Raw genomic sequence first — 21,513 nt, 5'->3', positions numbered from 1 at the left:
CCGAGGCGGCCCGGGCCCAGTTAAGAGGAGCATGGCGGGCCGGGGTAAGCTCACGCACCAGCCGCCCCGCCCGCGGAGACCCACGGACCTTCACTGAGGCGCCGCGCTGCACCGCAGGCCTGGCATCATGACCCAGACCTTCAACAAGCCCAAAGTGAGCGCGGGTGGGAACTCGGGGTCGGAGTCTGGCTCATTGTTTGGCGCGGGCTTTAGGGACTCCACACCCACCGTGCAGACGGTGGCCCCTGCGGGCTCTCCCTACCTAGGCCAGGCATTTAATGGGCTGCGAGGGGCCTGAATCCAGAGGCTCCCCTGGCTATCCTGCTGCTGCTCCTGGCCTGGCCTCCCTGGCCTCCCTGGCCTCACTTTCACTGCTGTCAAATGGGCGTCCTAGCCCCAAGGGCTCTAGTGGCCTCCTGAGCCTTAGCAGGGGAACTTGGCCTCTCTGGGACGCAGCTGTAAAGCAGGACCCAGCGTGCAGGGCGTGTGCTCCATGCTCAGTGACTGACATCAGCTTTCCATTCCAACACTGATAATTTTGTAAGGGGAGGGTGAGCCATGTCAGGGGAGAGAGGGGACCCCCTCTCTCCTAGGGGCAGAGGGGTTGGGTGGGCCTTCGGCTCTGGTCTCTAGTAGGGCTCGCTCTGGGCCCAGCATGGCCACCGGCCCTAGGAATACAGCCTTTCTCTCCTCACACAGTCCTATCTTCGGAGTGGCTGGGTCAGGGAGGGTGCAGGCCACTTGGCTGGTTTCTGAGTGCAGATTAAGATGGAAGAAGGGAGGGACCAGCAGAATAAATCGGCTAGTAGGGTTTGAAACTGCTGGGGCTGGTGGATCAGGAGATGAGAGAATAGGCTGCAGTGAACCTCAGCTTACCTTTCTGACAAGTTGTTGTGAATGAAAATGGCAGATGTGACGAGTGTTGAGAGCCCCATGTGTGCGTGATGGGATGAAAGGGCTCTCCAAGGACGTAAGGTGTTACACTTCCCCCTCTCTGGCCCCCACTGCAGGGTAGATCCTGTAAGCCCAACGGTGCAAATGCCGGGTACTTCACCCCCGGGTACTTCACCCCTCACCTCCTCCACACCTCCCCTGGCACCCTTTTCGGTGCCCTGGAGGATGGAGGCTTTTTTCTTCCGTGCTTTGGGGTTCTCTGCCTTGGCCTAGGACGCCTCCTTACCCGGCCGCGAACACTGCAGTGGTCCTTGTGACCCTGAGAACAGGCCTATGAAGGAGGGGGACAGTTAGTAGCTCACCCTGGAAATGGGCTGTGCCTGCTTGAGGGGCATCTAGAAATTAAAAGGTGACACTTGTGAGGGAAGGGGGGGTGTCACCCACTGTTAGAGCTGATACATCGTATACTCTGCAGAGAGACGGTGTCGGAGCTGGCAGGGAAGCGAGGACTCTTGGAGCCACCGTGACCAGGGCTGGCTCCTGCCTTGCCAAGGGTGGCACAGACAATCACCAGCCTCCGTATCTGGAGCTCAGTTCTTGCTCTGGGCCAGGCCCCATCTGTACCTGTTCCCTGCATGAATCTTGGGTGCGGGTGTCATCCCACGTTGGGGATGAAGACACGGAGGGAGGCCCCGAGTTCGAGGCCTAGGATAACAGAAGAGGCCACTGGAGTCGGAGCCTTGCGGGGCTGGCTTCTAGGTCCCCAGGCTTCCTGACCTGCCTTTGGGGGTGGAGGTGCCGGTGCGCCCTGTGCTGCCTCCCTGGGGAAGGAGCCCTTGGCATCTCACACCTGCGCCAGGTGAGGTTCAGGACCTGGCCAACTTTAGGACAGAGCAGGACAGTGCCCTCTAAACTTAAATGGGGCCTCAAGACACCTGAGCTTTAAGGGTCAGCATCAGTGGGAGTTTGAGGGTCAGCCTGGAGATGCTGATCACCCCCAGGCCACACATTGGGGAGCAAGGCCCCACGCAGCCCAGACACCTGGCTCGTTATGTAAACTCTTGGTTCCTGAGCACCTGTGGGGCTCAAGGCATCGAGATGGGTGCAGGGGCAGCCCACGTCAGTGTCCACATGAGGCAGGGCCGGCTGACCCAGAGCGTCAGCTTGTGTCAGGTGCCGGTTACCGTAATAACCGCAGCTGTCAGTTGAGCGCCGGGAGTCCCGGCACCTTGGGTAATCAGCTCACGGAGTTTATGTCCACTAGACAGCTCCACGATGCAGAGGTCTTCATCCCCATTTGCTCTGAGGAAACTCAGCCCCCAGACACCGCAGTCTGAGCGCCTTTGAGCTCTGGAGCTGGCCAGGCCCGTCTGAAGGGCAGCTTCCCAACGGTCCTTCTGGTGCCGGCCAGGGTGGGTGCTAACTCACTGGCCTTTCTTGTGTGAGTAGTCTCCAACCAGGAGCAGCTCTGTTAACTTGTGGGGTGCCCGCAATGGCCCTGGAGGTGGGTCCTTGTAGCCTCATTTTGACATGGGAGGACACTGGCAAGTTCCTTCCAAGTCAACGTCACAGGAAGCAGCAGGATGCGACTTAAAACTGGAGCAGGTGCTGGCCCCTGTGCTGCTAACTTGCCTTTCCTGCTTCATGGGGCAGCAGTTTGATCAGAGTGGCCTTGGGTATCAGACTGGGCGTGGACCCTGCACCCCCCCACCCCCACCTAAGGGCTCTGTGGGCTCAGGTGGATGGGCTGAAGCCCCGTTTTCTCTGAAATGGGCTGAAGCCCCATTTTCTTCTCTGAAATGGGCTGACGTTGGCCGGCTTCTCTGGGAGGGGGCTGACTTGTACAGTGCCCTGGGAATATGGCTTCTGCTCTGGGGCAGGGGGCCTGCCGCTGTGGGCTCTGGGAGCCCTTCCACCTGGAGTGTGTCCCCTTCTTTCCTGCCACAACGCCCACTGTCAGTGCTGCTTTGAAGTAACCATAGGTAAAGGCGCTGGGAAGAGCTTGCCTCAGTGACAGTTGACAGGGGAAGGGATGAGTCTGGGTTTCACTGAAGCCTTTGGCAGAGGAAGCAAGGACCAGAGAGGGGAAGTGTGGGTCTGTGGTCACACAGCAAGCCGCCCTCCTGACTGTCTGACTTCAGGGTGGGCTTGGCATGGGTGAGAAGGGGCCTGTGAGCTGGAAGAACTTGTCCTGCCCACCTGACCTACGGGGGTGCTCTCTGGGGCTAGGAAGACAGGGGAGAAGAAGAGAGCCGGGGGGGTGGGGTGAGGGCAAAGGAGGGTTGGAATGTATTTACCAAGACAGTAGGGTAATACTCAGGCCTTAGGGTTCTCAGGCCCAAAAGCAGCAAAGTGGGGGGAAGCACCTCCAAGTTCATATGGCCAGAGGCAGAGGCGCTAAAACTTGGGCAGCAGCCAGGGCCCGATTGCTCGGGTCTGAGTGTTTCCACCCAGCTGTTGTGCTGGATTTCCCCATCTGTGAAATGGGAGTTAGACCCACATTCACCAACAACACACCTCAAGCACAGGCCTGGCACTTGGCTCCCTGGTGTGCTGGCAGTCGCTGGCCATCCTGACCAAGGGCCCTACTGGTCCTCGGTTGATCTTGCCAGCTGACTCGGCTCCATCTGCAGGTGGATGGGGCTGGGGTGTGGTCCTCCTGACCTGACGTTCCAGTCAGTTTCCTGTGCCCTGATCTCAGGCTCAGTGTTCCACCTCTAATGGGGGTCAAGCCAAGCTGTACCTTTCCCAAGCCCTCCAAGGAAGGTTGTTGCAGTCCAGCCCATGTCAGTAGGAGGCTCCGGGGAGGCCCCTTCAAGGCTGCTCCTTCCTTGAGGCCATAGAAGCCACAGGTCGGCCTAAGTGCAGAGGACTTCCTGGAGGAGGGTGACTAAAACAACTTGTCATCTCAGAGCTGTCCTGTTCCCTGCCTCACCTTAAAAATCAGCAGCGACGCGTGTTTTGAGCCCTGGTACTGCTCACCTCAGGGCAAAGAGCAGGACTGGGTAGAGAGGAAAGTTGATTGGTGGAGTACCCACGCTTCCCTAAGTCCTGAATACTGTGCCCAGATCTGGGCACTGATCAGGCATCCCTGGCCATTCTGCCCTATCTGGGTTCTCTGCCAGCTCCTTCCCTGAGACAGGAGCCCAGACCTCTGACAGGATGGAAAAGGGAAAAATAATCAGTGGTTCAATACCTACTGAGCACTTCTTGCTGGGCTGGGCCCTGTCCTGGGCACAAGGGCATTGCAGGGTAGGTAGAAAGTGAATTTAAAAGCTAATGGGCGAACAAGACAGTGATGCATTTGGGAGCCCTGTGGGTAGCCTGATTTGGTAGCCCTACCACCCTGTGGCTGTTGCGAGCAGGAATCACATCCCGCCTGTTTGTCCCAAGAGTCTAAGACCTGGGTCCTCATCTTGGCCTGACACCTTCCTTGGGCGAGGGAATACACCTCTCGGGGCCTCACCTGGCTGGCTGGCATTTCCTAGGAACACGGGCATGGCTCCCCTTGCCCCACAGTGCCCATACCTACTGGGGGTTTAGTCAGTGTATTGGTAGCTGGAGAAACTTCCTGTTGGGGGAGGGGAGTCGGCATTCTGACAGGTGCTGACTGAGTCAGCCTTGGAGGGAGGAGAGTGAGCGGGGGAAGAGGGCATGAGGTCTTCGGAGAGGTCAGAAGGCTGGGTGCAGGCCGGGGCCAGCGCCAGGGAGGTGGCTGTCGCCAGGGAGGTGGCTGTCGCCTGTGGGCAGGACTTGGTGTTAGAGATGAAGGCGCACAGCTCGGTCAGTCTGACCTGGGGCAGGTCCTGCAGCGAGGGCGAGTCCATTTCCTGGCCTGCAACAGCGGCCAATGTGTGCCTGAGAGGGGTTAAGAGTCAGTGAGTTAAAGAGGAAGATAAAGGGTCTGTATAAGCACAAAGCTCTGTTTAGGGTTGTGGTTGTATTCACATCTGAGCTGCAGGGAAAGTGGGGAGCCCAAGAATCAGAACTGGTCACATCCCGTCGTGGTGGCTGTGTAGGTGGGAGTGAAGTCCCTACTTGGTAAGGCTGAGATGTGTTGCCAGCACAGGGAGATAGAGGCCCCTCTTCTCCCGGAACGAGGCACAGAGCGGGGTCCCGGCCGGAGCATCCCTGTGGTCGGGGTCGTCCGGGGGCCTCAGGCCTCGTGGGGCTGCCTGTGGGGTGGCTCCTGCCTTTTCCTCAGACTTGCTGAGTCCCGCCCAGGAGGAGTAGGCCTGTGGCCTGGGGTCGGCCCTGCTTCCCTCGGGCGTTCTCGGCCTGCGCTGCTGTCCCTGCTGGCCTGTCCCCTCTGGACGCTACGTCAGGGCTCCCACAGCAGCCGGAGGCGCTTTGAAGTGTGACTCTTGCGCTTGAAGCCCCTTAACGTGACCAGTGAGGCCCCCTGCCTTCCCCTTCCTGACTCGCTCTGGCTTTCTGCTGCTGCCTCTGCGCTCCGGCCAATTCATGATGCTCTGCCCATGGCCCCTGGGCCTGGCGTCCCTCCCAGGCCAGCTGTGTCTCTTCTGTGATCCTCGCTGGAGGCTTTCTAAATGGTACACACACACTGTCTTTCTTGTGGCCCTTGGCCCATTTCTCTAACTTGGAGGAGGTTGTTCACATACCAGGTGGACTGGCCATCACCCTCTGGACATTGCCAGTTGCTGCAACCGAGTGGAGAGGGCTCTGGGAAGCCCCATGTGCTCCAGCCAGGCTCCCCCAACCCACACAGCCACAGAGGGACAGTTGGCACCAGGGACCACCCCCCTTTCTACCTCGCCTTCCAGAAGCTCCCTCCAGGCCTCAAGGCCAGCGTGGTCTTCATTTTATCCCCCTCTCCCTACCTTTTAAGCACAGGCAGCTCTTCTCTCCACTTCCGTCACCCCATCAACATGTGCACACGCCTGAGCCATCCCTACCTCCACAGAAACCATTCCTTGGCCCATACTGACCTCCAGCCGCCTCCTGGGAACTTTCTTCCTCTCCAAAGATTAAATTCTTGAGCATAGCCTGAACTTTTTACTTTCTTCTACTTCTTCCGGGCTAGGGAGCTTAAATTTCATCTCGTGGGGTGGGGAGAGAGGGGGCGATTTCCCCCAACAACACTGCACCTGGGCATGAGTGCAGGCTGGATGACGCCAGAGCACTGACTGCGGAGGCCTGGCCCTGTCATGGGGTCAGCAACCCCTGGCCATCTCCCCGGAGCCAGGCAGCCACTTTCCTGTCCAGGTCCCCAGCTGTCAGGGAAGGCCCACCTGGTGGGGATGTCAGCTGAGTTCTCAGCATTTCACGCCTGGCTTCCTCCATGACCTGGTACAGGAGGATCTCAGAATTGCTTTCCCACTGGAGAAAGAAGGTAGTCTGGGGGGATGTGGAGGCCTCATTTCTAAGCTGAAGCCCATGTCTTCTGCCTTCTGGGCCTCTGGTTCTGGTGCTGCTGCTGGGGGCCCAGCTCATACTCACCCCACCTTACACCCAGATAGCACCACTTTGTTGCTCAGAACATCTCCCAGAAAAACCCTGCCTCTGTCTCGGCCGTCTGCCTGTGCCCTCTCAAATCCTCACGACTGTTTTTGGACAGGGGAGCAAAAATAACCTGTTTTTCTAGCTGAGAAAACTGAGGTTCAGAAATGATCAGAAAAGGGCCAGAGCCTGGAGCGGGACCTGGTGACCAGGCTCCAAAGCCTTCACCCTTAGCCCTCGGCTTTGCTCTGTGAGGCGTTCATGGGCTAAACAGTTGACCACCAAGGTGTCTGGTGCACACACTCTAGGGTTCTGGAAACCTCAGCTTTAGTGGAGCATAGCTGGCTGCTTTTGAGAATGGAGCCTAACCATGGAGACTGGGGCATTCAGCCCACACGTGGTGCTGAAGTTGGACTTTGTCTTGGGGGCTGGATGAGAGCAGGGTCTGCCTGTGTGGTGCCCCCGGCTCAGCGGCTCCTACAGGCCCCAGACAGGCCTTGGGTTTTAAAAGCACAAGCTTCAGGGGCAAAATAAAAATTTAAATAACACGCTTCGGAACTGGCTGGGTTGGGGTTCTGGCTCTGCCCCTGGGTCTGTTCAGGTTCCTGCTTCCACCACTTGCTGTGTGGCCTTGAGCAAGTGCTCTACCTCTCTGGGCCTCAGTACTCACAACTGAAACGGAGCAAGGAAGCTCACCCCACAGAGTGGCGGTGTGAACGTTCTCTGGGTGGGTGTGAGTGTCCTGTGAGCAGGGACTGGCCATCCTGGCTCACACTGGCCCTGGGTTGGCAGTGACCCCCAGGAGGCCCTTCAGGCTTCATGCGGGCTTGTTCTCTCCTCCCCCTGTGCAGGTGGAGCTGCATGTCCACCTGGACGGAGCCATCAAGCCAGAAACCATCTTATACTATGGCAAGTAAGTCCCTGAGTTGAGAAAAGGCCTCCTCCCCAGGACGTGGGCGGCGTCCACTGTCAGACCTGGAGGTCTGTGGGAGGTCAAGGTCGCTGCTCTCTTCTGCCTCCCCTGTGGGTTTAAGCCCTCCTTGGGGGGCAGATGGTGGTCGCTGGGGGCACGAGGCCTTCTGAGATCCACAGCCCTTGTCTTCTGCCTTCTGGGCCTCTGTCCTGCCTGGTGAGGCTACTCGGACACATCTGGACATGTGGACGCAGTTCCAGGGCTGAGCCGGTCAGCAGCAGCTGTGCCTCAGTGACCGGGCCTCTTCTGGAGCCTGTTGACTCTTGACATGGAGGAGGTCTTGGCGCTGCAAACCCCCCTTCTAAGGGGAGCGCAGAGGCCACCCCAGAGTGGACGGTAGAGCTGGCGGGTGGCCCCCAAGGCTTGTCCTTGACCACCATGGAAAATACCTTGGTGCCCCCTAGCCCCGCCCACTCCTGACATCCCCTCCCCTTCCCAGTGAGCCCCCTGCCGCAGCGACACAGATGGGGTGGGCTAAGGTCCCTCAGATCCCAGATCTACCCCCTTCTTAGCCTCAAGGACTCGGGTCCCTCCTGGGCCCAGCACTTCAGGGCAGGAACTTTGGAGGCCAGGGGGTCTGGAGTCAAACCCAGATTCCTGTCTCCTTGCTGAGATCTTGGCCTTGTAGTTTGGGGGTGGGGTGGGGACCAGCTTCCTCCTGATCTGGAGGTGGAGGTGGGATCCCTCCTGCCACCCGCCCCAGCAGCCCAGTTTCTTCCTGCTCACCCACATGTCCTGTTTGTCTGGGAGGATTAAGTTGTACTTGTCTGCTCTGGACCCAGAGTCCAGCACTCTGCTCCATAAACCAGATCCCCTCTTGTAGGGAAGAGCCTGGGGGACCTGGGGTGCCCTCAGCACCCCCAACTCCCTGAGAGTTCAGACCAGAAGACAAGCCTCTATCTGTCACAATTCCGGACTCTTCTGTCCTGGGAAGGTGCTGCTTGACTTGATCTGCCAGCACTGCCTTCCGGCTGAGGCCCTGAGCCCTCACGACTGGGAGCAAACTGAGCCAGGGTGGGCGAGGTGACTTGCCTGGTGAGTGCCAATCCACACCCACCCTTGACCCCACAGCTAGAGTGCCGGAAGTGATTCATAAGTGCCTGTTAATGATGTCACAGCCATGGGGCTCCAGTGAAGTGGCAGAGGCCGCAGGGCTTATCTCTGCCCTCCTGGCCTGTGGAGCCGCCAGCCATTATGGCGGCCCTAATGCCCTCGTTATGTTAAGGGGAAGGATGTCCTAAAGGAACTCTGCAGTCTTCTGGGTCCCACCCCCTTTGGTGCCCACATTGGGTGCCAAAAACTGTTTCAGGGTAGCCCAGAGTGGACTGGGCCACCTGTTGGTGGGGCCTCATCTGCACGCTCACAATTCAGTTACACTGCAGGTGCACACAAGGGTCAATAATGGGTTTACAAAATGGGAAAGGAATAGGAAACAACCCAGGGAAAGAGAGCGGGATACAAAGTGACTGGAATACCTTACTGGCTCGGCTGACTGAACACACCTGAATCACCCGGTCCAGAGAGCCGTTTCCCAGGCCAGAGAGTGAGAGATGCACTCGTGCCTTATTTATCCCCCAAATGTCCCAGAATTCCTGCTAGCTCCACCCTTTGGGTCCTCGCAGTTCTCTCCCTGGTGCTGCTGGGAGTTGTAGTTTCCAATCACTGGAGTAGGGGGCAGGGTCCAGAAAGCTGGAGTAAGGAGTGGAGTCCACAAAACTCTGCAGAGTTCCTTTAGGACATCCTTCCCCTTAACAATTAGGCCAGTTTGTTATCAGGCTCTGAGCTGGGATCTAATCTCAGGTCATTCAGGGACCATAGGGCACTCATTAAGTGGGAGAGGAAGGGAGCCTGTCAGGGTGGGGTGCAGGGAATAGGGAAAGGAGCCACCCTGTTGGGCGGGTGGAGGGGGTGTCCGTTTCCCCCAGTCACCTGGGTGTCTGGGTGTTGGTGCCCGGGTGGGTGCCAGATGGAGTTTGCTCTCCTGCCAGCAGCCAGACTCTGTTATGGACTCCCGGCAAGGAGGAGGAGGGGAGCCTCTGGCTGTGACCCCATCCTGGACCCTGCCTGCCTGCCTGCCTTGAGGACCTCACCAGTTTCTTCCTCCTTCAGCTCCTATGAATCCTCTTGGGGGTGGGGGTGGTGGTGCTGCTGCTGCTTCCTCTTTCTCAGCTTCCTTCAAGACCCTGCGAGTTCTTTTCCAAAGCAGTGTGAATCTGGTTGCTTTATTCTCCCTGGTCTGAGCCTCCAGCGTCCCTCCCCAGAACCATGGCCAAGGCCTCTGCGCTGGTCTGCAGGTGTTCACTCTGGCCACCTCCTGCCTGCTGTCCCCACAGTACTGCAGTCAGAACGACGATCTTCAAACAGTCTGAGCTCACTGCCCTGTTCAGCCCTGCCCCACCCCCACGCCCATTCTGCTCAGGGTCGAAGCTCATGTCTGCATATGGCCCTAAAAGTCCTCCAAAGTCCTCAGACCTCTTCCGCCCAAATATACCTGATACAGTAAACAGAGAGGTTGAGTAACTTCTCCAAGGTCACACAGCCTTTAAGGACTGGAATTTAAACTGGATCATCAGGCTTCAGTATCTGCCTTCCCCCAGGCGCACACAGCCTTATTAGCGCCCCTCCATACCCTGGAGAGAGAAGACTGTTACTGACAAGGACACATGAAGGGCAGGGTGGGAGGGCAGACTGTGAACACCCGCGCCTCGGCTCATCCTCCGTTGCTGGGCACTGTGGCAGGGCTCATTGTAACTGCCTCCCCATCAAGGGGGGCCGAGAACTGGCCAGTGCCCTGGGGCATGGCCGTGACTGACCAGGGAGGTAGAACCATTGAAGAGAACAGGGTGGCCTGGGAGGGCAGGAGAAGCGGGGCCCTGGAACAACTCCTTCCTGCTTCAACTCTGGGCCCAGACAGGAGCTGTGCGCTGTGAGCGGCTCCTGGAGGCCTCGGCTTGGGGACCTGGAGTCGCTGTGCTGCTGGTCTGCTGGGGCCGGAGCAGCTCTGGGCCTTTTGTCCTGGTTTCCCTCCAGTCCCCGAGCGAGCAGTAGCCAGCAGCAGCTCTTCAAGTGAATGACTTCACGCTGCTCCCTGCTTACCTCCTCCAGTGGCTTCTTGGTGCCTTCAGGCTGAAGTCCCACCGGCCACTCAGGAAGCCACCGCCACCCTGCCCGGGCTCATCAGCTCCCGCCAGCTGGCTCTGACTCCAGCCCTTTGCCCGGCTCCGAGCCGCCTCGCCACTTCTGCCCCGAGCCCGGCTCCCACCCCTTCTGCCCCTTTCCCCTCACCACCTTTCTGCTCCGACCTCCCCTCCTCTGGGAGGTCTTCTGGGCCACTCTGATCCAAAGATCCCTCTCAGGGGCTGTTGATGAGCCGGAGAGGAAGGGACTAATGGGAGAAATATTTAGGAAGTAAAAACAACAGGACTTGGGGCCCGGGAGATGGCAGCTGGGGGAGGGGCCGGCTCTGGCTCGGAAAGAGCCAGTCTGGAAAGAGGAGTCTGGGAGGGGACAGGCTGCCTCCAGGGGTGGCCTCTGCCGTCCACCTGTGCCCTTTGTAGACCCTCGTGGTGGTGCCTGAGTGGAGGGCGGGGTGGGGAGCTGCGGTCTGCTGAGCCCTGAGCGGACACCCAGGAGAGTTCACCTGGGCAGGTGTGTCAAAGGCAGGTGGGAGGACCACACGGGGCCGCTGCGCTTGGCAGTGTGAGCCACAACCTGCGCATCACCTCTGCAGCCTCCACCCGCTCCCGGCAAGCTGTGCGGTGACCGCGACAGACTCTGCAGGAGGCAGCTGGGGGGTCCCATGCCTGCCGGGGGTGGGGCAGGCTGGCCAGCGACGGTTGAACACCTGGTCTCTGGCTGCAGCGCCATGTCGGGGTGCCATGTCACAGGGGCAGGTGCCAGGGGATCTCTGGGTGGGACCCGCTGGTCACTAATGAGAACTTGGGGATCCCCCAAATGGGGAAGAGGCATGTTTCAGGGGGCTCTGTAGGACAGTGTTTAATAACAGCTGTCAGATGACTTGAACGCTGGTTCAACTTCTGTGATTTCCTCCCCTGTCCTGGCTTCATGACTAAGCAGATACCTGTCTGATTTAATCATCTAACTTTTACCTCCTGGTCTTTGTTCTGCTTGCTGGAGGATGTCCTCAGCTTTATTTTCCATTCCTTGGATGACATGGGAGGTTGCTGCCACTCTCAAACAGCCCAGGCCCCTCTTCAGAAAGGGCTGTCTTGCCTCAGGGAGGTCACACCCTCCGAGTCCCCGGATGTTCTTTGAAGTTTTCCTCTGCCCTCTGAATTGCTTGCGGAGTTCCACTGGCTACTTGTCCCTTGCTGGAGCAGCATTTAAGCATCTGTGTTCTTTGCCTGTCCCTTTTATCTTAAAAGTGGAAAAACGGGGGCCATGAACTGGGCCAGAGCCAGGGGGTGCACCACCCAGCCCGGCACCTTGCTGCTGGTGGCTGGGAGGGGCGCCAGCCAGAGACTTCATAGTAAGCCCTGGGTGAGGGGTGGGCAAGGCGAGTGGCCAACTCCCAGGCCCTCTCCTGGCACGCTGGGCCGGGCCAGGCTCTGATGCGCCTGGTGGCCGGACAGGACGGGAGGGAGGTTCTACCTCTGCCCAGGACATCATGGTGCCACAGCCTTTGACGCTGATGACCCATGACCTCTGGCCTAGGGTCAGCTGCTTCCAGGGGCTGGGTGGTGGTGGGGGGGGAGTTGCGGGCCTGTCCCAGGGAGCAGGCCCCCGGCTGCCTCCCTTCAGACTGACTGGTGTGGGCTTTTACACAACCGGTGCAGGAAGGACTCGGTCCTAGTTCTCCCCCCGAGCCTCCGTTTCCCTGTGTCCAATGGGAGGAGTGTCCGATGGAGAGATCCGGATTTCCTGCTGGGGTCCTGTAAGGGTTCTGCCTGGGCAGTTTACCATCCTACTCTTCTGTCCCCAGGCAAAGGGGGGTCAGCCTGCCGGCTAACACGGTAGAAGGCCTGAAGGACATCATCGGCATGGACAAGCCGCTCAGCCTTCCAGAATTCCTGGAGAAGTTCAACTACTACATGCCAGCCATCGCGTGAGTCTGGCCAGGCCCAGCTCTCTTCTCGCTATTATTTGTGCTTGGGTCAACCTCTACCCCCAGGGGTCTTGGTATTCCAGGCTGGAAAGTGGGTATGGCGAACTGAAATTCCTTCAAGGTGGCAGGTGTGGAGCTTAATAACACACGTATCAGCATCAGACCTCCACGGAATAACTGACCGTCCCAAGGCAGTGGGGCCTGGGGCATGGTCTTCAGGGGCAGTGGAGGACTCCATTGCCTTCAGGTCCCTCTTCCCTGGAAGATAAGCGGTGCCTTTGACAACCACCCTCTCTTGCATGCTTGTTACCTTTCTTTTCTTCACAGAACAGCTGTGGTTCTTTCAGTGACCTGAGGGACTTTTTCGACCTTAGAAGATCATAATGTGTACAGTTCACACAACTGTCTTTGTAGTCGTCCACATACCTGCTAAGTGGACACTTCATTTGCAGAGGAGGGAACGCAGGCCCAGGGAAGTGGCGTTTGCCCAGGGCCACATAGCTGGAAAGGGCTCGAGCCTAGGATTTCCTCCCTCCCTCCACCTCACCCTAGTGTCACCTCGTTACCTGGTAGGAGACCCTTTCCTAAGCGGGCAAGAGTCAAGACTTTGCAGTCAATGCTGCAGGAAGAGGCTGGAGACAAAGGATGGGGCAGTCAGGGGAGTCTGCCTGGAGGAGGAAGTATGGCGCAGGCCTGGGGATGGAGACCGGTGATGGTCAGAGGGCCAGCACTGAGGGAGGGCTTGAGGATGGACCGAGCCTGGGCTGTTGCCGGACCGGTGACGAACACATAGGAGGCAGCAGAGGCCGTGGCAGGGTTAGGGGCCAGGCAGGCTTGGGGAGTCTTGGGCAAGGAGTCCCAGGGCTGCTGGCTTCTTGGGCAACTTTCTGGGATCTTCTGGAAGTCTGCCCGAGTTTTGTGCTTGCTGAGAAGCACCTGGCCACTCCCTGAACACACCCACGCCAGGGCTTACAGGCAGGGAGGGCCGTGCGTGGGCCAAGGCGCCTCCCGCATCACCCCAGCCTCCTGCAGACCCACACTGGCCAGGCTGTTGGCCCCGGAGACCTGACTTCCCCCACCCCTTGCTGCCACCCACAGGTGGCAGGTGGGTGCCTCCCCGCCCCCTTGGGCCTCTCCCGCCCCAAGCACAGGGGCCTCCCGCGGCGGCACTGCGGGCACCCAGGTCAGCCCCAGCTCAGTGCGTGCCCTTCCCCCCCACCTGGAATGCTGCTTGGGAGCTGCCGCTCCTCTCCAGCTCTCCAGCTTCCCTCACACAGCGAGGCCTCCTGGACTGTTCTGAAAGTGTGGTTTCCCTCCCACTCGGTCTCTGTCCTGCTGCTGGTTTTGCTGTGTTTATTCACTCGCTTGCCTCTGCTAGGACACTGCTCCGTGAGTGCAGGGGACGTCTGCGTGAGTGGTTTCATGGCTGTCGGGGAAGTGGGGACAGCCCTCGGCGCCAGGCTTGGGCCCAGGGTCCAGGCCTTCCCCACAGGGGGGGACACGGGCACCGGCTGCCCTTCCTGACCCCATAGGCTCGGGGTCTTCTCGGGACCGTGGTCCTGCGGTGGCCAGGCCCCTCTGGGCTTGTGGGGCGCCTCCCTCCTGAAAAGGGCTTAGTTACCAGGCCTTTGCACTCTTCGTGGGGGAACTCCCAGCTAGCGGGGTGGACGCTGCCCCCGCAGCCCCACAGCGCCTTACTCTGGGGCCGGCCCTCAAGTAACAAGCAGAATTCTTGGCACTTGTCTGCTCCGAACGAACGCCGGCCCTGGTGAGTCTCATGGGGGTGATGAAGTCGAGCTCGTCTGTCCTCACGATCACTGGTGTCAGGGTGACGACTAGCCAGGAGTCACACCGCAGGTTCATGTGGGAACAAATCCCCCACGGATTTGTTGCTCCCCTCGAGCTCTGCCCCCACTCCCCGGCTACTGGGGTGTCAGCTCCATGTCTTGATCTGCGTACACGCTGTGAAATGCTCACAGGCCGGCTAGTTAACCTTCACCGACTCTGGCGGTTCCCTGCGTGGTACGAACGCTTGGGCTCCCTCAGAGGACACGTCCCAAGTGCAGAGCACGCTGGCGCGTCCTCGTCTCAGGCCTCCGGAATGTTCAGCTTGGCGGCTGAGGCTTTGTGTTCTGGGGCCCAATGTCAGCTGCGCACTCCGGCCCCCACCACTGGGCTTTCCCAGTCTGATGGTTTGAGATCCACACAGGACTGAGACAAGGCGGTGTTTGTCTCCCTGTGTCTGGCTTATATCACGTATCGTCGTGGTGGCGGGGCGGTGTGACACTGTCCGGTGCATCCAGCCCTGGACACCGGGTGTTCTCCCATCTGCAGCGAATGATGCTGCAGGGAACTGGGTGCAGCTGTCTCCTCAAGTACTGACTTCAACTCCTTGGGATAAGGACCCAGAAATTAAATGGCTGCATCAGCTGGGACACACTTTTCTTTTTTTGAGGCCCCTCCCTACCGTTTTCCGTAGGGCTGCGCCAGCTGCCTCCCCCCACCGAGCCCGTTTTCCGCCCAGCCTCTCCCAGCCTCTCCCACCCGCACCGGTCATTTTGTGTCATCTGCCCTGATGCCCAGCAGTTAGGGTTTGCGCTTTCCTGGCACCGAGGCTGGGCAACGTCTCATGTCCCTCTTGTCGCCGGGACGTCTTCAGAGGATTCTGTTCCGGTCCTTTGCCCATTTCTCAATGGGGTTAGGGTTTTCTGCTAGGGAGCTGGCTGAGTTTCTGCTAGTGCGGACACTGACCCTATCACGCACGGTTTGCAAATCCCCGCTCCGCTCCATTCTGTCGTGTCCTGGGCACGTAGATGCGCCCCTAGCTTGGTGCGACCCTGGGCCTCACTGTGCTTCACTGTGGCCTGTCCCTTCTCTTCCTGCCACTTCCCGGCCATCACTCAAGGGCTTGACCACCCCGCCCTTGGCCGAGGGGTCCTTGCCCCGTGGAGACTGTTCTGCAGCGCAGGGGAGAGTCGGCCACGGACGCCACATGATGTGTAATGTGGGGTGGGGATCAGGAACCCGGGAAGGGTGGAGGGTGGCGGGGCCCTTTTAAAGATAAGGGGGGGGGCTCAGAGGGCCTCTGAGGTGGTGCAGCAGGAGCTGGGGAGCACAAGAGCCCTGACAGGAAACCAGCCCCACAGTTCCCTGCACAGAAAGGAGGCTCTGCGGGCCTCCTGGGTGCGTGAGAAGGTGGAGGGTGCAGGCCGACAGGGCTGCGTTACGTGAGTCAGGTGGCCGAGATGGCCAGAAGCCACGAGGGCTTACACACAGTCTTCTCTAACCTGCGTTTTTAAAGACTGAGAACAGCCATACGGGGCAAGCACCGAGATGGGAGGCTGGTTAGCATGGAGGGGTTAGCGCTGTGCTTCTAGGACCTTCTGCAGCAGATGCCCAGAGCCAGGGGCTGAGGGTTTGGGCTAGAAGTGGGCTTGATGTGCCCAGAGTTGGGGAGGGGTGTAACCTCTTTGCTCCTGGAGGTCCCAAAGGCTGGCGCAGGTTAGGAGCCCCTCTCTCCCTTTCCAGGGGCAGCCGGGAGGCCATCAAGAGGATTGCCTACGAGTTTGTGGAGATGAAGGCCCAGGAGGGTGTGGTGTACGTGGAGGTGCGCTACAGCCCACACCTGCTGGCCAACTCCAAAGTGAATCCGATCCCCTGGGGCCAGAAAGAGTGAGTGAGCGCCTGGGCCACCCCATCTCCGCACAGGGCCAGGTGGCCAGCCTGAGGGACAGCCAGCCACGAGGCCCTGACGCAAGCACAACCTTGCTCCCCATCCTATCCTGGGGCTCAGAGGGGTTTACTCTGGTGCAAGATGGGGCTCTCGCTCCTCGTGGGGGTTTAGGCTTTTACCTTGGACAGAGGTGTCCGTTCTTGTCTAGTTCTGGACACAGGCCTGCTGTCTAGGGGTGTTAACTGCGTAGCTCGTGACTTCCCAGGGCCCCTGCTGGAACCCCCCCAACAAAGAAGCGGGGTCTCTGAGTGGTACCACGCTGCCACCTTGCCCCTCTGGCAGATCTCTGCAGACAAGTGGGAGCCAGACCAGGTCCGGGCTTAGCAGATGCTCCCATGCCAGAGAAAGCAGGCCACACTGACCCTGCACGGGGACAGCCCTGCAGGGCGTGGGTGTGCCCCGGCAGGCTGAAGGGACGTGGAAAGCGGGTCCTGGAGTCCGTCCGGGTCAGTGTGGGGGGGCCCTCCTGGAAGACTGCTCTTCTCCTCCCCTCCTGTTCTCCCCCCCACGTACCTGTCTTCTGCCTTTGGGTCTTCATTTGCCTCAAGTGCTTTCCTCCTACCCTTTCCCCGCACAGGGGGGACGTCACCCCTAGTGATGTGGTGTTCCTCGTGAACCAGGGCCTGAAGGAGGGGGAGCGAGACTTCAAGGTGAAGGTGCGGTCCATCCTGTGCTGTATGCGCCACATGCCGGGTGAGTGTGGCCCTGCCCCGGCCCCAGGCTGCAGGGTCTGCTGTGGGTGGCCAATTGAGCCTGCCTGCAGGAGCTTCTTAAAACTCCAGAGCCTCCTGGGCAGGCTGAGAACTTGCCGGCACAGACGTCTCTCCCAGGGAGACCAGGCCTTGGCAGACCTCTGACTGGCAGGAGACGCAAAACTAAGAAGCCCAAACAGTAAAAGTCTAAGTTTACACTCCCCCCCGGGGCCCTGTGGGCCAGGCCCTTTCCTGTCTGGGCCACAGAACCGTGCCTAGGTCTGGCTTGCAGGCGTTCTGGGGCTCAACCCTGTGATGACACCCGCTGGACTCCGGGCGCAGGGATCCCCTGGGCCTCGGACGCTCGTCACGCAGGGGAGTGCACTCGCCCCGCTCTGGGCTCTGAGAACAGCGAGACTGCCAGCGGCTGGTGGCCGGCCAGCCGCAGCAGAGCTTGCCAGGGGGAGCTGCTCCCGCCGCCTTCCAGGTGGGACCACGGCTCTTCACGCCCACTTCCGGAGGACACCGAGGTGGCCATGCGAAGCCTCTTGCTCCTCGCTCAGGATGGGCCACCTGGCTCTGAAGCCTGTGCCTGTGTTTTCAAACATTGGGTAGCTAAGAGCACACGGTGTGTTAGCACTGAATCTAGTGATCCTGGGAGTTATTTTCTGTCGAAGTGATAAGCAGTGGGCCGGCATCGCCTCGGGGGCTCGGGGGGGCGAGGCCCACGGGTGCTGGCTGGAGGGTTCCGTGAGAGGACAGCCTCTGTCCTTTAGGAGCCCAGGCAAAGCCTCGCCCACCCTGCGCGGTAGCCAAGGGGAGAGGAGCAGCCAGAGCAGCTTGCCGTGGGCCGCGCCGCCAGGCCACGGGAGTTGGGATTGGAGGTGGACACTGGGTCCTCTGTCCTGCGCTGGCCTCTGGGGGCGGGGGCTCTCCTGTGCTCCCGACAGAGGCCCGTGGGTGTGTGGCCCACAGAGTGGTCCCTCGAGGTGGTGGAGCTGTGTAAGAAGTACCGGGACCAGGGTGTGGTGGCCATCGACCTGGCAGGGGACGAGACCATCACGGACAGCAGCCTCTTCCCGGGACACCTGCAGGCTTACCAGGTGGGTCCGGGGAGGGCGGGGCGAGGGCCGGTCTCGCCCGCCACAGGGAGAGGCCACATCCTCGGCTTGCTCAAGACTTCTGGGCTCATGTGTGACGTCGGGAGTTGGGGTAAAGCCCAAAGGAGAACTCGGTTGGGAGTCCCCTTTGGGCTAGTTTCTGCTCATGACCTGCTGTGGCCTCGAGCGGGGCTGTTCTGTCTGCTGGGAGGACGGGCGGGAGCAGAGGCAGCAGCTTCACAGCGCACTTCCCGCGGAAGGGGCAGAGCAGGAGGCGCAGGGGCTGGGCTCTCGTGCCTGGGCTTGGGGGCACCCTTCTGCCGTGTGATGCTTGTAAGCCGTTTTCCGCAGTGCCGGACACGGAGCTGCTTAGCAAATGCCTCACACTTAAAAAACAATGAAAAACCAAAACGAAACACAGGCTCCCCCACCTTGAAGCCTGGGGCATGCTTCCAGACGGCCAAGGCCCAGCCCCAGAGTGTGGTGAAGGCGGGCCTGCTGGGACCTTCTCCTGGGCACCCACAGCCTGGCACTTGCCCTTTCAGGAGGCTGTGAAGAGCGGCATTCACCGCACCGTGCATGCCGGGGAGGTGGGCCCACCGAAAGTGGTGAAACAGGTGAGCAGGTCGGGCTGGCGTGGGGCCCTCCTGCGGCCTCCTCACCCACCCCCACCCGCTCCTGGGCTCACTCGGCGTCTCTGCAGGCTGTGGAAGACCTCAAGACGGAGAGGCTGGGGCATGGCTACCACACTATAGAGGACCCGGTCCTTTATAACAAGTTGCTGGCAGAAAACATGCACTTTGAGGTGAGGGGGAGGGGTGATGGCAAGGTCAGGGGGGCCCCAGGGCAGAAGGAGCCAGGGGGGTGTGATGAGTGGGCACCGAAACTGCCTGCTGGTGGGGGAGTGGGACTGGACAGCGGACAGGCCACAGCCCCCCGCTGGTGGCTCCACAGCCGGGGGAGCGCCCCGCTTGGTGCGGGGTGCTCCGTGCCAGCCCACACCTGCTCTTTCAGGTCTGTCCCTGGTCCAGCTACCTCACGGGCGCCTGGAAGGCAAACACGGAGCACGCCGTGGTTCGGTGAGGCTGGGCCTCTGGGGTCCACCCGGTTTTGTATCAGGGCAGCTGAGGCTGGGAGGGAATGCACCCTCCAAGGCTTGGGATGTGAAATGGCTTCAAGCCCCTGGGGAGGAGGCGTTCCTGCCCTCGGCCTACACATAGGACCCCACGGCATGGTGTGCTGTGATCTGACCGAGGTCCCCGCCAGCAACTCAGAGCGGGCCCTGAAGCTCGTCTCGCTGTCGCAGCCGCCCTGCTGCGCCCGGGAAGCTTCCACCCCAGACTGTGCCTTCCAGGCGCCAGGAAAGGGAGCCCCTCCTGCCTGCCAGCCGCCCCGCCCCCCAGCACCACCTTGACAACCTGCCCTGGAAGGCCTGCCCGCCCCACCGTGAAGTCCAACTTGGCGACCTTGGCCCATCTTTGAGCTGTCTTGGGACTGAACCCTGGGGCTAGCACCCGGCTTCAGGGCAAAGCTCCCTGTCTTTTCAGCAAGAACTTGGGGTGCCTGCCAGCCTTCCAAGATGGGAAGGAGCTGGGGCTCTGGCTTCAAGGGGCTTCCGAGGCCTGTACTAGGGACGCGGTGGGGGTGGTGTCTGTGGGGCCCCCCAGTGAAGGTTCTGGGAGGCTTGTGGGATCCGGCCCGGGGCCTGGAGACTCGGTCGTCTAAGCAGACACACTGATTGAAGTGTGGGGAGAGAACCCAGAAAGACCGTGACATTGCGGGGACAGGCGGAAAGTGCTGTGGCCCAGAAAGCGAGGGGCGCTCCGAGAACAGCCAACAGGGTCATCACCCCTCGGAACAGCGCAGTGGAGTTAGCAGGATGAGGTCGGGGTCTCGTTAGGAGCGGATTCCACGGGTGCGTGGAAAGCCAGGTCCCGGCGGGACAGAGGATGCTGGGCTCTCCCGGTGGCTGCCGTGAAGGGGAAGGCGAGAGGAGGCGGCGGGTGGCTGGACAGGGTGCTGCCCCGGGGGGCTCCCAAGCCCCCTCTCCACTTGCCCTTGCACCAACCCCTCCTCGGCAGGGTCGGCAGGTCCAGGTCAGGTCACCGAGCTCTGGGTTTTCCTCTCTCTGCACTGCATATAGGACAGGCCTTTTCGGGCGTACCTCAGGGGGCTCAAGGGAGGTGTTGCCAGGGGCAGAGGGTCACAGAGGAGTGAGAGGTGCCTCCCCCCACTGCCACCCCACATCCAGGTTCAGGAGGGACAATGCTAACTATTCCATCAACACGGACGACCAGCTCATCTTCAAGTCCACCATCGACACTGACTACCACATGCTCAGAGACCTAATGGACTTCACTGAGGACGAGTTTAAGAGGCTGGTGAGTGGGCTCCGGCCCCGCCGGCTGTGACTCTGAGCTTCTGGGGGCCTGAGCCTCTGGAGTTGAGGCCCCCGTAAGACCTCTCTGGCCGACCACCTCGCCTCAGCCGGGTGTCTCATCCTTGGAGCGCCGTGGCACTAAAAAGCCGTCAGTGGCTCCCCAGAAAGGGCTGCGTTCAGCTGTTTCAGGCTGCAGCTCCCAGGCTGAGCCCTTGACTTGCGGGGTGGTGACCCGAGTGCACCCTGCAGGAGGGGCTCTCTAGCCCCTGTGTCCCAGAGGCCCCCAACACCCCCCGTCTCACATCTCCCCCACTTGGAGAACACAGCCCCTGCCTCTGCGCTGGCCCTTGCCCGCCCAGACGAGCCGCTCCCTGGGCTTGATCGCTCGTGTTCAGCAGAGGCCGGAGTGTGGCGAGCTTGCCGCCTCCCTCCCTGCCCCCTGGTTCCATGCTGCCTGCATTCTGGCCCTTCCAGAACATCAAATCGGCCGAGTCCAGCTTCCTCCCAGAAAATGAGAAGAAGGAGCTTCTTGATCTGCTCCACAAAGCCTATGCGATGTAACCTGCAGCCCCTGCAGGTACGTTCGTGGCCGGCTGCTGGGCCTGCGGCAGCAAGGGCCACCCCCTGCCTCCGTGGGCAGCCCCACGGTGTGGGGCCTCCCCGGTGGCCGCCTGGGGCTAGGTTTCTGGGTGCTGGAGGCTGACCTAAGGGGTCGCCCTGAAAGTCCACGCCGAAGGCCTTGGCCACGAGGGCCGTGGCCAAGGCTGCCGAAGCTGAGGGCCGAGGGTGGGCCCCGGTCCCAGCTCCATCCTGCTCCTCCCTTCCCGGGTGCCTCGGGCAGGGCTCTCCTCGCGCTAAGCCTCCCGCTGGCTCTGTTATTCTTACAACCTGGGTGCTGAGAACCGCCTAACCTGCTCCTTGGGCCTGGCGAGCAGGGCAGCGTCCAAGATGCCAGGGCCACGTCGCTGAGCCCTTGTCCTGGGGATGGCATCTTCACAACTCCGACTGGAGCGACACTCTGACCTTCACACCTCCCCGGGAGGACGGGTCTCCACGGCCGGCCGCTGTTCCTGAAGTCAGCGTGCTCGGCGCAGCCAGCCCCTCTGATCGTGGGTGCGGGCTGGGTTCAATCTAAAACCTTCTGTGATGCTGATTCTGAGCTGGTGCTTAATAAAGAAACTGGTGTTGGGCAGCTGTGGAGTGGCGTGTGGCTCGG

At 60.5% G+C, this 21,513-nt stretch overlaps 1 protein-coding gene across 1 annotated transcript; it reads left to right on the top strand.

Annotated features, from left to right (window-relative positions):
* The first annotated feature begins 2,386 nt into the window (after nt 1-2,386).
* Nucleotides 2,387-21,461, top strand: ADA (adenosine deaminase). Its single transcript, XM_012728119.1, has 12 exons — nt 2,387-2,398; nt 7,206-7,267; nt 12,270-12,392; nt 15,921-16,064; nt 16,703-16,818; nt 17,793-17,920; nt 18,463-18,534; nt 18,621-18,722; nt 18,932-18,996; nt 20,169-20,298; nt 20,772-20,874; nt 21,233-21,461. The coding sequence occupies exons 1-11, from the start codon at nt 2,387-2,389 to the stop codon at nt 20,856-20,858; spliced, it is 1,041 nt and encodes a 346-aa protein (XP_012583573.1). The 3' UTR covers nt 20,859-20,874; nt 21,233-21,461.
* The last annotated feature ends 52 nt before the right edge of the window (nt 21,462-21,513 follow it).

Source organism: Condylura cristata, unplaced genomic scaffold (genome assembly GCF_000260355.1).
Source record: "Condylura cristata isolate star-nosed mole 26May11 unplaced genomic scaffold, ConCri1.0 scaffold00022, whole genome shotgun sequence".
Taxonomy (NCBI): Eukaryota; Metazoa; Chordata; class Mammalia; order Eulipotyphla; family Talpidae; genus Condylura; species Condylura cristata.
The sequence above is the reverse complement of the archived record's forward strand: the minus strand, read 5'-3'. Positions and strand labels throughout refer to the sequence as shown.